This window comes from Anas platyrhynchos, chromosome 1, assembly GCF_047663525.1.
Source record: "Anas platyrhynchos isolate ZD024472 breed Pekin duck chromosome 1, IASCAAS_PekinDuck_T2T, whole genome shotgun sequence".
In the NCBI taxonomy this organism is placed as follows: Eukaryota; Metazoa; Chordata; class Aves; order Anseriformes; family Anatidae; genus Anas; species Anas platyrhynchos.
Genome location: NC_092587.1, coordinates 64,515,419 through 64,528,190, shown reverse-complemented (window position 1 = coordinate 64,528,190; position 12,772 = coordinate 64,515,419). Strand labels below are relative to the sequence as shown.

Sequence of the window (12,772 nt, the reverse complement as noted above, 5' to 3'; positions counted from 1 at the left end):
ACAGGCAATATTTCTCTTCTGCTTGCTCCTTGAGTTTAGATATATGTAGGCTCAGGTCTGGACCTGCAGTGACCCAGGAGCCCAGGACTAATCACACAGACACAGCATGACTTAAGCAGCGCTCTTGCGAAAGGTGGCTAACCTTCTAAAGGATTATTCACACAAAGGACTATTTACGGCTCAGGATATGGGTCACAGAGATGTATTTCCCTCAGCCCAGCAGCTAACTGCACAGTGCCGGTCAGAGATAAGGTCTCAGTTTATCACTCCCTCATTCCTTGGGCTAGCAGGATGCAAGGTCACCCCCTGCAGAGCCCCTGTGTAAAGGGCACATGCTGCCTCCTGGGAGGGAAATGGGACCAGGGAGTCAGGGCTCCCAGTGCCCCCTGCCTGGCCTAAGGGAAGACTTCAGGCATTGGGACCACAAACTAGTGCCATCGTGGTGTTTTATTGCCAAGGCAGCTTTGAAATTCAAAGAAACAATGGGAAGGACAAAGGAGATCATCGCTGAAGGTGCTTTCCCCTGCACTTCCCCAGATAGAAGATGCTCCTCAATCTTCATCTCCATCCCTTTTTACACTGCAGAAATGTATGCTGGCATCTTCGCCACAGACAGATTTCCATGTAATTGTGACAGAGCTGACCAGAAGTCAGGTTCCCCTACTCCAGAAACAAACCTTGACACTTTGTATGCTTTCCTAGGGGAGGGAATAATATTTTCAGGAGACTCTGGTGTGAAGAGGCTGCCCCCAACCTCTGTGCTGTGGCTGACCATTGGGGCTGCAGTCATGGCACACTGGCTCTGTGAGGGTGATGCAGGGTTGCCTTCTGCTGCAGGAGTGGTCCCAAGGAAGAGGTGGAAAATGGTACTGAGTGTGCTAAGCACAACCTCCAGAAATGCTGCCAGCTCCCCAGCAAGTTTACTCCAGTAGTAAACATGCCATCCCTGGCACTGGTGTGGGGTGCTACATTTACCAAGGCAGCAGCAGGGATTTGTTTGTTGCACTTTTTTTGCTGCATTTCTTCTTGGCTTGGCTTGCCATTCTCTTCCTCCACTCCCACCTCCCCGTCTTTGATTCATTCCTCCATTCATGTACTCATTCGTCTGTTCATCCGTGTCTCTCACTAGCTGCCACAGTCCGAGGAGGTAACTGCTCCCCTGTGTCTTGTGAGCGTGCCGTTCCCCTTGTGCCAGTCGGTGTGTTGGTGCAAGCGCTCACAGCCACAGCTGGCCTGTACATCGGGGGGCGGGGGGCTGCAGCTCTCAAGGAGCCCTCTTACACCAGCAAGAGGACAGGCAGTGCTGGATGTACTGGAGAGCTGTGCTGTGGGTCCAAAGTAGGGGTGTCTGTGTTGTGCAGTAGCTTAGCTCACTGGATTTCTTCTTCCACGTGTCTGGTAAGTGCTGGACACAGTTACTTGGTGTGTGTTAGCAGGAGTGTTGCTGTGAATGGGAATTTTCCACTCAGAAGCATCCAGACCAATAACTCAAGATACCAGGCTCGAATCTCCATCAGGCAACAGCATGGATCATTGGCAGGCTGCTTTATGGCTCCTAGCATGCACACGAATGGAGATAGTGGCCAGTTCTGGCCTTGCTGCTTACTTGACCAAAGGAGAAATGGAAGGGAGATGCTACTGGCATTGAGGGAATAAACCATTTTTTAGTGCTAGGCAGATCTGGGAGACTTCTGTGCATGTGTCTTGCCTGTTTTACCTCCTTTCTCGTGTGTTTTTAGAGCATCTGCAGTACTGGGAGCCTCTGCTACCCCACTGCATGTGCATGTCCTGTGTCTGCTGTAGAGACAGCTCACTGTGTTGTACCTGTTTGTATCATGATTTTGCCTCCGTCTTTCCTATGCTTAGATGCCTGAGTGACAAGTTTATATAAGCAGGCTGTGTGTGTATTTGTGCCCTTTAAATATTTGCCTGTGCTGTTTCTCATTCGTGCTATTCATGTGTCTGCAATATAGAATATGCTGTTTGTGATTTTGCTCATATTTGTGTTGTTTTTCTTCATTCTGTGCTCCATGTGTTGGTGGTTTTTACACTTGTTGCATAAGCACCCATGTCTACACACCCATTACTGACTCCTCCTCAAAACAGCTCTTTAATGTCTCCTGCTCATGGTGGGTATACGTGGTGCCACCATTTCTACAGGTTCTCAACACATTTCGCTGGCTTTCAGCCCATCCTCATCACCCCACATGAGCAAGCATCCATCCCACGAGCCTCTTGGATACAGAGTACTGAAAAGTGCTGCCATCTGTTTTCGGAGGGGCGTGGGAGGCGAGGAGGTGTCTGCTTGTACCCAACATCTGGGCTCCTTGGGAATTCCAGCGCCTCTCATTCGGGTTATCTGCCGTATTGCACCTGCTAACACACGGCTCCTTGTTCTGTGGCAGCTCTTTGCATCTCAGGCTCAAAGTCTGTTGCTCATGACAACGGTGGCTATGCCGGTCTTCAGCAAGAAGAACGAGACGGTGAGTGCTACGTGGGCTTTGCTCTGCCTCCCGCCAGCAGAGCTGGAGGGCTGCTGCAGACCTCTGTGGGGTTTTAGAGCCAGCGCACCTCTGACAGACCGCCTGGCCTTCAGGGACCATGGCAGACTTTGGACAGGATGTGCAGATGATAACTTGTCTGTTGAAATGATAGCCTGCCATTTCCTCTGAATGCTATTTCTTCCAAATACCTCTTAAATATGACACTTCTCCCTGTTTTTATCCCTTCCATTTTCAAACCCAGCCTAATTCACAGACCCATAAAGTTTCAGGCTGGAAGGGATCATTACCTTGTCTAGTCTGTACATTTTATTGCAGACCTCTACATTTCATATAGACAGTCCTTCATGAGCCCAATAACCTGTGTTTGGCAAAAGTGTCATTGAAGAAAGGCATCCAGCCTTGAGCTCTCCATTGTGGTTTCTCACTCCCTGTTAAAAACTGGTGCCCAAATTCCACTTTGAGTCTGTCTGGCTTCACTTTCCCATCATAATGACTTTCTCTGATGGATTAAAAACCCTAGTATTTTCTCCTGGGAAGCATCTTCTACACTGCAATACAGTCAAACCTGTCTTTCTTTTGATAAGATAAAACGGTTGAAAAAATTTGGTGTCTTTGTTAAGGGCATTTTGAAACCCTTTAGACAGTCTTTTCTGTACCATTTCTAGCTTCTCAGCATCATTTTAAAATGGCATCTGCTACCTCACCATTGCTGTATGAGGTCTTCATCTAGGTCCTGTGAGCAATTGCTTGCTAAATTTCTTTGCATGCTTGCCTTGTCCTTTTTGTTATTTACACACACTGAATGCAGATTTTTGCCATCAAATCATGTTGCCAGTCATTTTATATTACTTCTGAATCATTACCAAAAATGCAGACTAGTATTGAGTAGTAGAAATACTTCTCTCCACAAACAGTATGTTATTTGGCTTTGAATGAATGTGCATAAGCTTAGAGAGAACAGAAGAAAGGTCAGTAGGAAGGCAACAGTGTGTATTCAGGCAGAATGCTACTGAAGTTTTGCTTCTGAAAATGGGTTTTCCTTTGTTTTCAAGAGATCTCACGGCATACTGCTGGGTGTGGTGGGCTCTGACGTGCCCCTGAGGGAGTTGTTAAAACTTGCTCCACGGTATAAGGTAAGACTGAGATAAGGTAATTTTATTGTACACAGCAAAGTCACTAGGCACTCTTCCACGGGCATGATTCTGAAAAATCATTCCTCCTCCTGTAGGAAGAAGTATGAGCATAAAGCAGGAGCAGTTGGATGTGGTGGTGCATATAATACATATAAAATCATTCACCACTAGAAAGGCTTAGTCTGTTTCAGAAACACAAGGACTGGATGATCCAGTGGATTCACCACTGGTCACGGAGTCTTTGCACCGTTGTGGTCACCAGCTTGGATCCTTCAGAGATGATATGGATCTGATAGCCTGTCTCAGAAGAAGTAATGTTTTATTGCCAGTTCCCAGTGGACAACAGCTGCCGTACCAGCTGGCAAAAAATAAACAAGTTTCACTGTCAATATTCTTGGCAGAAAAACAGTACTGAATTCATTTCAGAGACCAAACTGTTCTGCCGTATCAGAAGGTCTTTTTCTCCACATCAGCATGAAGACTTCTTGGCAGGACAGTGTACAGGAGGTTGGCTCTCACTCATTGTTGCTGTACCTAGACAGTGTATTTGCTGTCCAGAATTTAGTCCAACAGTTACTTGTAGCTCTGTAATCAATATATCTTAATATATATACATGTATGTTCATGTTCCTCCATAGGAAAACACCCCAGAGATGCACTGTTTAGTTTGGTTTCTGCTGTTAGTTGTGTGCAGTGACCTTTTGCTCAATCTTTCTCCATACCAGGAGACCAAGCACATCTGAGGATTGCCAAAGTTATCAGGCAGTTTGAGCCATCATTTCAAGTTTTCAGTTTCTCTTAAATAACTATTAGACAACAGCTACCAGTTAGGCAGTTGTCCAAAACCTGGTCACTAGAGACCTGCAGGACTGGAAGTGCTGTCAGAAGCTATGCATCTGCGCGGTGCTTACAGATCTGGATTCAGGATTTGCAGACTATTTGCATGTAGCTGCTGAAAATGGCCCTTCAGGCAACCCAGGAACCGAGAGCATCAGGGTGCAAAGTGCTCAGCAGGCAAAAGCTAGCTGGTTTAGGTGTGGGGAAGTCTTGTCTAGGAGCTTCAATTCTTATACACGTTTATTTTCTGCAGAATACTAGTAATCCCTTTTCATCTTCCTTCCCCTGTGTCACTCAAAAGCCACATGTCACAATAAGTTTTATTCTGAGCCAAGAAGGGACACTGTCCTTTCCTCCAAGTAGTGCCATGGAAGAAGAGAAAATTATTTGAAGGATTTATTTACATCAGAGGCAGGACATGACTTCCCAGAAGCTCTTTCAGTTCCAGACCGGTTCATAAACCTCATATTCTCAGCTTGAATCCTTTGGCATATGTGCTACAAAGGACTGGTTCCAAAGCCCTTGAGAGCTCATACATTTATGATCCCACTTATTGGGCTGGGAAATTTCATCTTTAATAGGCCAACAAGGAAGTTTGCCATAGTCCTGATCCAATGCCTTGGATTCATTCTGCCACACTGAGTTGAGCTCTATGTGATTGCAAAAAAAAAAAAAAAAAAAAAAAAAAAAAAAAAAAAAAATGTTTCATATAAAGTCCAGAGTTTTGATCTGGCATACGTGTGATATGTAATTCATTCCCTCCAAAAAAGTGCAGGCGGACTGTGAAAGACTTACCTCCCTGCTTCCCTGTTGTTATCCCTCCAGGATTGTTTCTATAGGAATATAAAGTTGCTACGTTTTTTTGAAGATAGAAAACTTCACCATTCTTGTTTTCCTTGAGACACCCCATATTTTGGCAAGCACGGACTATCCATGAGTTTTCAGCAACTCAGGCTTTAGCTGGAATTTGTATTATGTATGGGTTTGATCTGAATAATTGCTCTCATGGAAATCTCTTGGTGGTATTTGCTAAGGAGGCTGGTCAGGCTCTAAGAGGGTGTCTTTCCCTGCCTGTGTGCAGAGATGGGCTACCTGCCCATCCCTGTGTGCACCCGAGCACAGCCAGTCTTCTCCAAGCAGCCAGAAATGCAGGGATAAAAGGGTTGGGATGGAGCCTGTTTTCTGCTGGTCGATATCTTTAAAAAGAAAATCCTGTTGAATATTGATGAGGCCAGGGTATCAGCAGCAGCCACTACACAGCGGTGCTTCTAGCTAAAGCAGAGCTAATTATTCTCTTCCTCCAGCTGGGTGTCCACGGCTACGCCTTTCTGAACACCAACAACGGCTACATCCTTTCTCACCCAGACCTCCGTCCTCTGGTACGTGTAACAGTAAATTGGGAATCCTTGCTGACTTGGGAACGCCAGCTTTCAGGGACGATCCTGATTTCTCATGTTTTGTTGATATATGGGCCCTAGGAATATGAGGGCCAGAGAAATCAATGCCACACCCATAGGTGCATATTATGTATACATGTGTGTGAAGCAGGAGGTACCCCGCCTGCCTTCTCTGTATGTGGGTGCTGTATTTCTGGGCACTTGCTGTACTGTGGGCACATGCATGCAAGGCTCCACTGGAGAACCAAATCCCCTCACTCAGGCACATCTCCTACAGGAAGGTTCAGCATGGGTATCTCCCCACTAGAAGCTGCCCAGCAGCTGTAGCATTGGAAATTTGGGGAATTTGAGGCTAGCAAGGTGGAGTAACACAAATCCTGGTAACATGGGATGTCAGAAACAATTTAGGGACCAATGTGCTGCAAATACTTGAGGGTCAGAGTGGACACAAGGGCGTTTCTCCTTCATGGTGCCACCTGGAACTCCAGCCTGCACATATCTGCAAACACACTACAGGCTTTCTTACCCGGGCATGCAATACGTTTTCTGTTTCATACACGTGCCTGTCTGCACAAATCTCCATGCGCACAGCTTATAGGTGTTAATGTGGTTACTGGCAAGAGGAATTGCCGCCACAAGGGCTTCACACCAGCTGTCTTCATAAAGGCAGCTTTGCACAGAGAGACCTCAGACTTGGGTAGTTACTTCACTATGTGAGGAGAACTTTCACATCATGTTGCCAGGATGAGGCAAAGCAAAGCTAGGCAAGGTCCTTGCTTTATCCTCCACCTGAAATTGGCCTCTCTTAGTCTACTTCACACCTTTTTCTTCACCAGTAAGATTAGAGGGAAATAGCTCTCTTCCATCAGTTAACCTGAGGTGAAAAGCCTACTTTTTTGTCAGCGAAGCTAAAGCTTAATTCCCATCAGGAAAGATCTCCTGCTGGTATTATAGTGTTAATGGGATTACACTCTTAGCTGTGGGGAAAAAAAAATATTTCCTGGAGGTAAGCATATTGTACCGATCTATTTAGCTGAATATTCTCGCAAACCAGGCTGTAGCTTTTACCTGCAAGTTCACCTATGTTCCTGCTTGTCCCTTGCTCCTGAAACAACCTTTCCCACTTGAACTCTCCCAGCTTTGCACTGTTTGCATACAGAGATATGTGGCATGGGACTGAGAAGGTACCTGCACTCAAACACTGCCTTCCCAGTCAGAGAATACATGAGACTGAAAAATGCATGTTTTTCAAATTATAAATTAATATTAACTTCTTAAAGGATTAGTATAAAAAGTTATCTACCACTTACTGGGGTGTTTTTCTTTTCCCTATTTTCTCTCTCTCTCTCTCTCTCTTTTTTTTTTTTTTTTTAATAAATGCCAGTATAAAGAAGGAAAGAAACTGAAGCCTAAGCCAAACTACAACAGTGTAGATCTCTCAGAAGTGGAATGGGAAGACCAGGATGAAATAGTGAGTATCAGGAAGTGAATTTAGACTTTTGTAGCCCCTTCTTTCGGTTACTGTGTTGCCTGCATGGAATGAGGGGGAAGGAAAGGGCACTCCTGTTTTTTCTGTGCAGAACTGTACCTTGACTAAGAGAGACTGGTAGTCTACAAGAGGACAAGACTGATGCTCACCTACAAAGTGCTTGCCTTCCTTCTCTGTACAAGTTTTCCTTCCAATGGAACAGGGAGAGAAAGTGCTGGCAGGAGGAAAGAAGCAGTCGGAGGATGCTCCAGGGAGCTGGTCTGTCTGTACCTGGCCCACATGCCGGTGCTGGCAGCTGCACCTCTGCACATAGCTTAACACAAAGCCAAAACAGCTCAGGAGTATGGAGGCATCCCATGATGTTGCCCATCTGTGTAGTATGTGAGATAGAGCTGAAACCGCTCAACTAATGAGATCTGCAGCAAGAAAGAAAGTGCAGTTCCAAAAGAGACTAAGCTTTGCGGTCACTTCTGGTAATAGACAAAAAGCATAAGGAACATAAACACCTGAGAAAAACAGTTTTCCAGAAAACACCTTATTGCATATCTTTGGAAGCAGTGAAAACAATAGCAGACAGGGAAATGGCTAGAAAATCCCTTTTTTACTCTCTCAAGCAAAATTATTAAAAAGTAGTAAGCAAGAAACAGTGTGCACCCCAACAGCTGCATGTTGCAGTGTTTCAGAACTGGGTACCCAGATACAACGAGAAGGCAGAGAGGTTCCTCTGTAGCTGGCTTTCTTTTACTCAGAAGAATTAGGAGAGAATAGCTACTTAAGATGCTATGGTAAGAAATTAATTTGGAGTAAGATAGAATTAGCTGTGGGACATGTTTCTGGATTACAGGGGAGACTGCTGAGATAAAGGGATCTGATGCTATAGATATCACACAAACAGGTGGGACAAGCGAAGTGTCCAGCAAGAGGATTACAGCAGCTACTGCTGCAAGCACAGGGCAAGCAGAAAGGGTCTCACCGGCAGAACTCAGCAAGTGGAAGGGTGGCAGACTGGGAAAGAAAACACAACGGGACTGTGTGTGAGACACGGAAAGTAAGACAAAAATAAGAGATTTTACATGCAGTGATCTTGACGGGTTATCTATGTCTTTTTATGGGTTTACTAATGTCTTCTAGCAGCTCTGCCACTGAAGATGCTTTTAGAGATATTCCTCTCTACAGTTTGCTATTTTACAACATTAAAAAAAAAAAAAAACAAAAAACATTGATACCTGAATGCAGATATGATTCAGCGTAAGGTTTCTGCCCTTAGGCAATCAGAATAAAACTATCCAGAGTGAAACTATACATCAAAAGAGGCATACAAAACAAAGCCACTTTGTGTTCCTGTACTGCATCTTCCAGAAGAAAGAAAGGTTGCAGTCACTGATATCTGCAGTGTGACTTCAGCAAGTTGAGAGTCTCTCAAGATACACCCACTGCAGCAGAAAGATGCCAACGTTTCAACACTCAGATTTGCAGCTATGGTATTAGATCAATGACAGACTCAACATCAGTTGCAGTATAATCTCAGCAACACTGATAAGCAGCAAAATCAGACTGGAAAAATATGCCCAAGTGCTAATGATGTGTAATACAGCCAGCTGCTGGAAAGAAAAAGGGAGGGAACACGGCACTGTCTGTAAAACAGAAATTCATGTACAACAGTGCTATTTGCAGCTGGGCAGCAAGGAAGTTTGGGGTTGCTTTTAAAGTTACACGGGGCTATTCTTAGCGTGAAGGGACCAGGGATTGTGGGGTCCTGCCCAGCAGTCTGGAAGCTGCCACCCGAACAAGTTTCTGCAGCCTTGACAGAACATCTGAAGAAGAAATTAGCCTGCAAAGAAGTTGAGACTGAGTGGCCAAACACCTAGATGTTATGAGAGCTCCCAGGTAAACCGTATGTCTGAGCTGGTTTGAAACCACATCAGTAGACAGGGGAAAGGAGTCAGCAGCAAACAACCCCTCCATCCAAATTCAGCTACACATTTGTCAAAGTGAAGGCCGACCGCTGCCAGGAGTGTCCTGTGTAATGAGGACTGAGCATTACAGGGACTCCCAGACACCAGGACTGTGGCTGATTGAGTTCTCCATGCAGGAGAAGCTGTCGAGGAAGAAGCAGCAAGCTTGGGCTGTGCCACTGACCTACAGACACTGTCACCTCAGCACTGGGCACAGGCCTGGCGCTGGAGCTGAGGAGATCCAAGGAGATCTCATATCCTCTGGTTTACTTCTCCACTGCCTCGTGGGGCAAGGAAAGACGGCTGGCATTCGAGAAGATCTGGATGAAACAGCAATAACCGAACTAAACCCAGAACCCAGAGAAATTGCCGCAGGCTGTCAGGCCAGAACAGAGCATGCCGTGGCTCTGGCAGGAGGTCAAACTCTCTTAGCAAGAAAGGAGTTACAGAACCAGGCAGTGTTTTGATTTCCAAGACATGGGCCTTGGAAAACACAGGCTTTATATTCTAGGTCTGTAAATAACCCACATCAAACAGCCATAATAAATAGAGCTGTGGCCTTGTAAAGCAACTGCAGTTGAGTCTGGCCAGCACCTGAATGGAAGCTTGTCTCTGGAAGTACGGAAGCAATTTGTGTGAATGAATAAGCTACTTCCCACCTTTTTTTCTATCCAGGCTGAAGCAATAGGCTGATATGCTCTGGCAGGCTGGACCTGAAGTCAAACCCTCTGCACTTATGGAAAAATTTCCTGGCTCTTTCTTGCAAGAGGCTGGGAGTCACTGTGAAAATTACATTTTGCCTTTGGAACCTGAATTGAATGAAGTGGTCTTCTCACTGCCTCCCTGGCTATCACACAGCCTTGCTTTGCTGTGTTAAACAGCTGCTTTGCTGAACTCAGAAGTGGTGCTGAATGCAGCCTATAATTTATAAATCAGTTTTAAAAGATGCCAAAGAGCTTTGTACTCGGTCTGGGGGAGCCAGCGGGTTTCTCAGGTGTCTCTTCTTTCAGGCTCTTGGAGCACAGTGCTAATGACTTGCTGGCTGCCAAATGGTGAAGTCTGAAATGTGGACTGTCAGTTTCATAGCTTCCAGGTCCTTTCCTTTAGCTCAAAAGACATATCAACAAGCTTTCAGCATAAGCCATTATTATTCCGTGTTACCGACTGAACAAGGATCCTGACCACTGAGAACAGGTTTTCAGTTTAAAAGAAGCAAGAAAGCTGTGAAGAGAAAAAAAAAAAAATGACAGTCACTCTTTCCTGTCACAGCCCCTGTATATTAATGTCAAGCAGCTCTATTAATTCCTGTCCTGCTCTGCCCAGAGATGCTAATGTTGATCTCGTTCACCTCTGCAGCTGAGAACTGCCATGATCAATGGAGAAACGGGCTACCTCTCTATGGATGTGAAGGTCCCTGTGGATAAGGGGGTAAGAAATTATCAGGCTCGGGTCACGTGGAGGGAAGGGAGGGGAAATGGATGCTGAAGAACCATGAAGGATGTGGTTTTAATGCTCAGCATTTCAGAGTGTGAGGATTTTATTGTTTCACCGCATATATAACACATGTGCTAAAGGCATAAAATAGAACGTCGTTAGAAGTGCTCTTTATACCTACCGGCATTCCGTCTGTGCAAAGGTGCTGGAAACGCCTCACAGCTCCCTGCTCTGTCCAGGCAAAGCCAAAAAATCATCTTGTACATTGTTTATAGGGCTGTGAAATGAATCGGAGATCTTCAAGAGTTTAGAGGAGGGGAAGACATGTTGAGCTGATCTAGACAGAAAGAGGTTTGGAGGCTTTTTTTCGACTCCCTTTCCTTACCCAAAAGCACTCAAGAAAACTGTTCTTCACCCTGTCAGAATGAGATTTTCTTTATCCAAGTCTGATATTAAATTTCTACGCAAATATTTACAAGCATCTTCTGAAAACTCCTAGTGAAATGGAGACTTCTGAAGGTTCCCTACCAGCTCTAATGTAGGGTTATACATCTTGCCTTGGAATCAGTGCAAAATGGACTTGTACATTTAGGTTCACTGCTACTTTTTCATTCGGGTTTATTTAATTCTCCCAAAGAATTTGGCTTCCATCATTTCCTCTTAGGAAGTATTCCAGAGTCCTGCAAGTTTAACTGCCCAGAAGTCTTCCAAATTTGAGGAAATTTTTCCATCTTTTGTAGACAGGCTTTTTTTCAGCCATCAGGCTGGCTGAGCTGCTCCCATGCAATTCCAATAAAGCAAGCACTCAGCCATTGCTGAGATTATGCTCTTTTCCAGTGAAGACACCCCTCTGTTTCCCCTGGATGGTTGCATTGCTAGACCTTATAACTAAATTATCTGTCTCTATTTTTGGTGTTTATAACTATCAACTGTCAATGGATTTGCCCTTCCCCAACAGCTGCATTTGAAATACTTACACACGTTTCAGTCCAATCAGTTCAGCAATTACTTCTATTCCCTTTGTGTCTTGTATCATTTCTTTTACCCAAGTACCAGAGCTTCACTGAATTGTTTGAGCACAGTTTCCCTGTTACTCTGTAGAGAGCTTCATTTCTCTGCAGTAGGATATTTCTGAACAGGAAGCCCCAAACTTCTTTTCTGCTCTCCCTTCAAATTTTTCTCCATCACACAGTTGACCCTGAATTACTGCCTCTGGTTCACAGAATCACAGAATGGCTTGGTTGGAAGGGATCTTAAAGATATCTGGTTCTGATCCCCCATCACGTAGTTCCAACCCCCCAGTTTCCATGTTTTTTAGCTATTTTTTCCAGTTGCCTTTTTTCCTTTTTTTTTTTTTTTCAACCCAAATCTTACTTCTTTTTGTCCCATCTTTCTAATATTTTGGGCTGTTGGAACTTTTTCTCAGTACACAGAGAAACAGTGATTTATTTTATCTTACAGATCACTGTACATAATGGCTCCTAAGATACAGTCTGCCTGTTCCTCTCAAGAGATCTTTTTCTCCTGATGCACTGTTGTTTACTGCTTCTTTCTGGCTACAGTACTGCAGTTGGTTCACTTCACATTTTATTTAAGTCCACATTAATTAAGTCTTTAGAATAAAATTTCATGAAAAGCTGCTTCAAGTGCTTTATATAAACCCAAATACATTGCATGTCCCTTATTCCCTTCATCCATTATCTTTGTTATGCTGTCAGAAAAGCAATCAGGGTTTTCCAGCAAGATCTATTCTTTGTAAGTCTAGATTGCTTATTGCTCTAACTTAACCTCTTTTCTCTGTGCACCCTCAATAACGTACCTTCTGAGTCATTCAAAGGTGGCTTTTTAGTTCAGTATTTTAGGGATATCTTTCTGTTCCCCTACCCAGGAAAAAAAAAAAAAAAAAAGACAACAAAAAGTGGCCTTGGTAAGAGATATTACCTGTTTTAGTCTGCAAGCTTTATGAAGCATAATAGGAGACTGAAACTGAGCAAGTCACCATTTTACTATTATCTGAATACAT

At 44.4% G+C, this 12,772-nt stretch overlaps 1 protein-coding gene across 5 annotated transcripts in view; it reads left to right on the top strand.

Moving 5' to 3' along the window:
• The window catches only part of CACNA2D4 (calcium voltage-gated channel auxiliary subunit alpha2delta 4), a 108,919-nt gene that overhangs the window by 29,821 nt on the left and 66,326 nt on the right, over window positions 1-12,772 (top strand). For all 5 annotated transcript variants that reach the window (XM_072039791.1, XM_072039794.1, XM_072039789.1 and 2 more), the window contains 5 exons: window positions 2,406-2,483; window positions 3,557-3,637; window positions 5,779-5,853; window positions 7,256-7,342; window positions 10,672-10,743. In XM_072039791.1, the coding sequence (XP_071895892.1) occupies window positions 2,406-2,483; window positions 3,557-3,637; window positions 5,779-5,853; window positions 7,256-7,342; window positions 10,672-10,743 (393 nt within the window). The remainder of the gene's footprint in view (window positions 1-2,405; window positions 2,484-3,556; window positions 3,638-5,778; window positions 5,854-7,255; window positions 7,343-10,671; window positions 10,744-12,772) is intronic.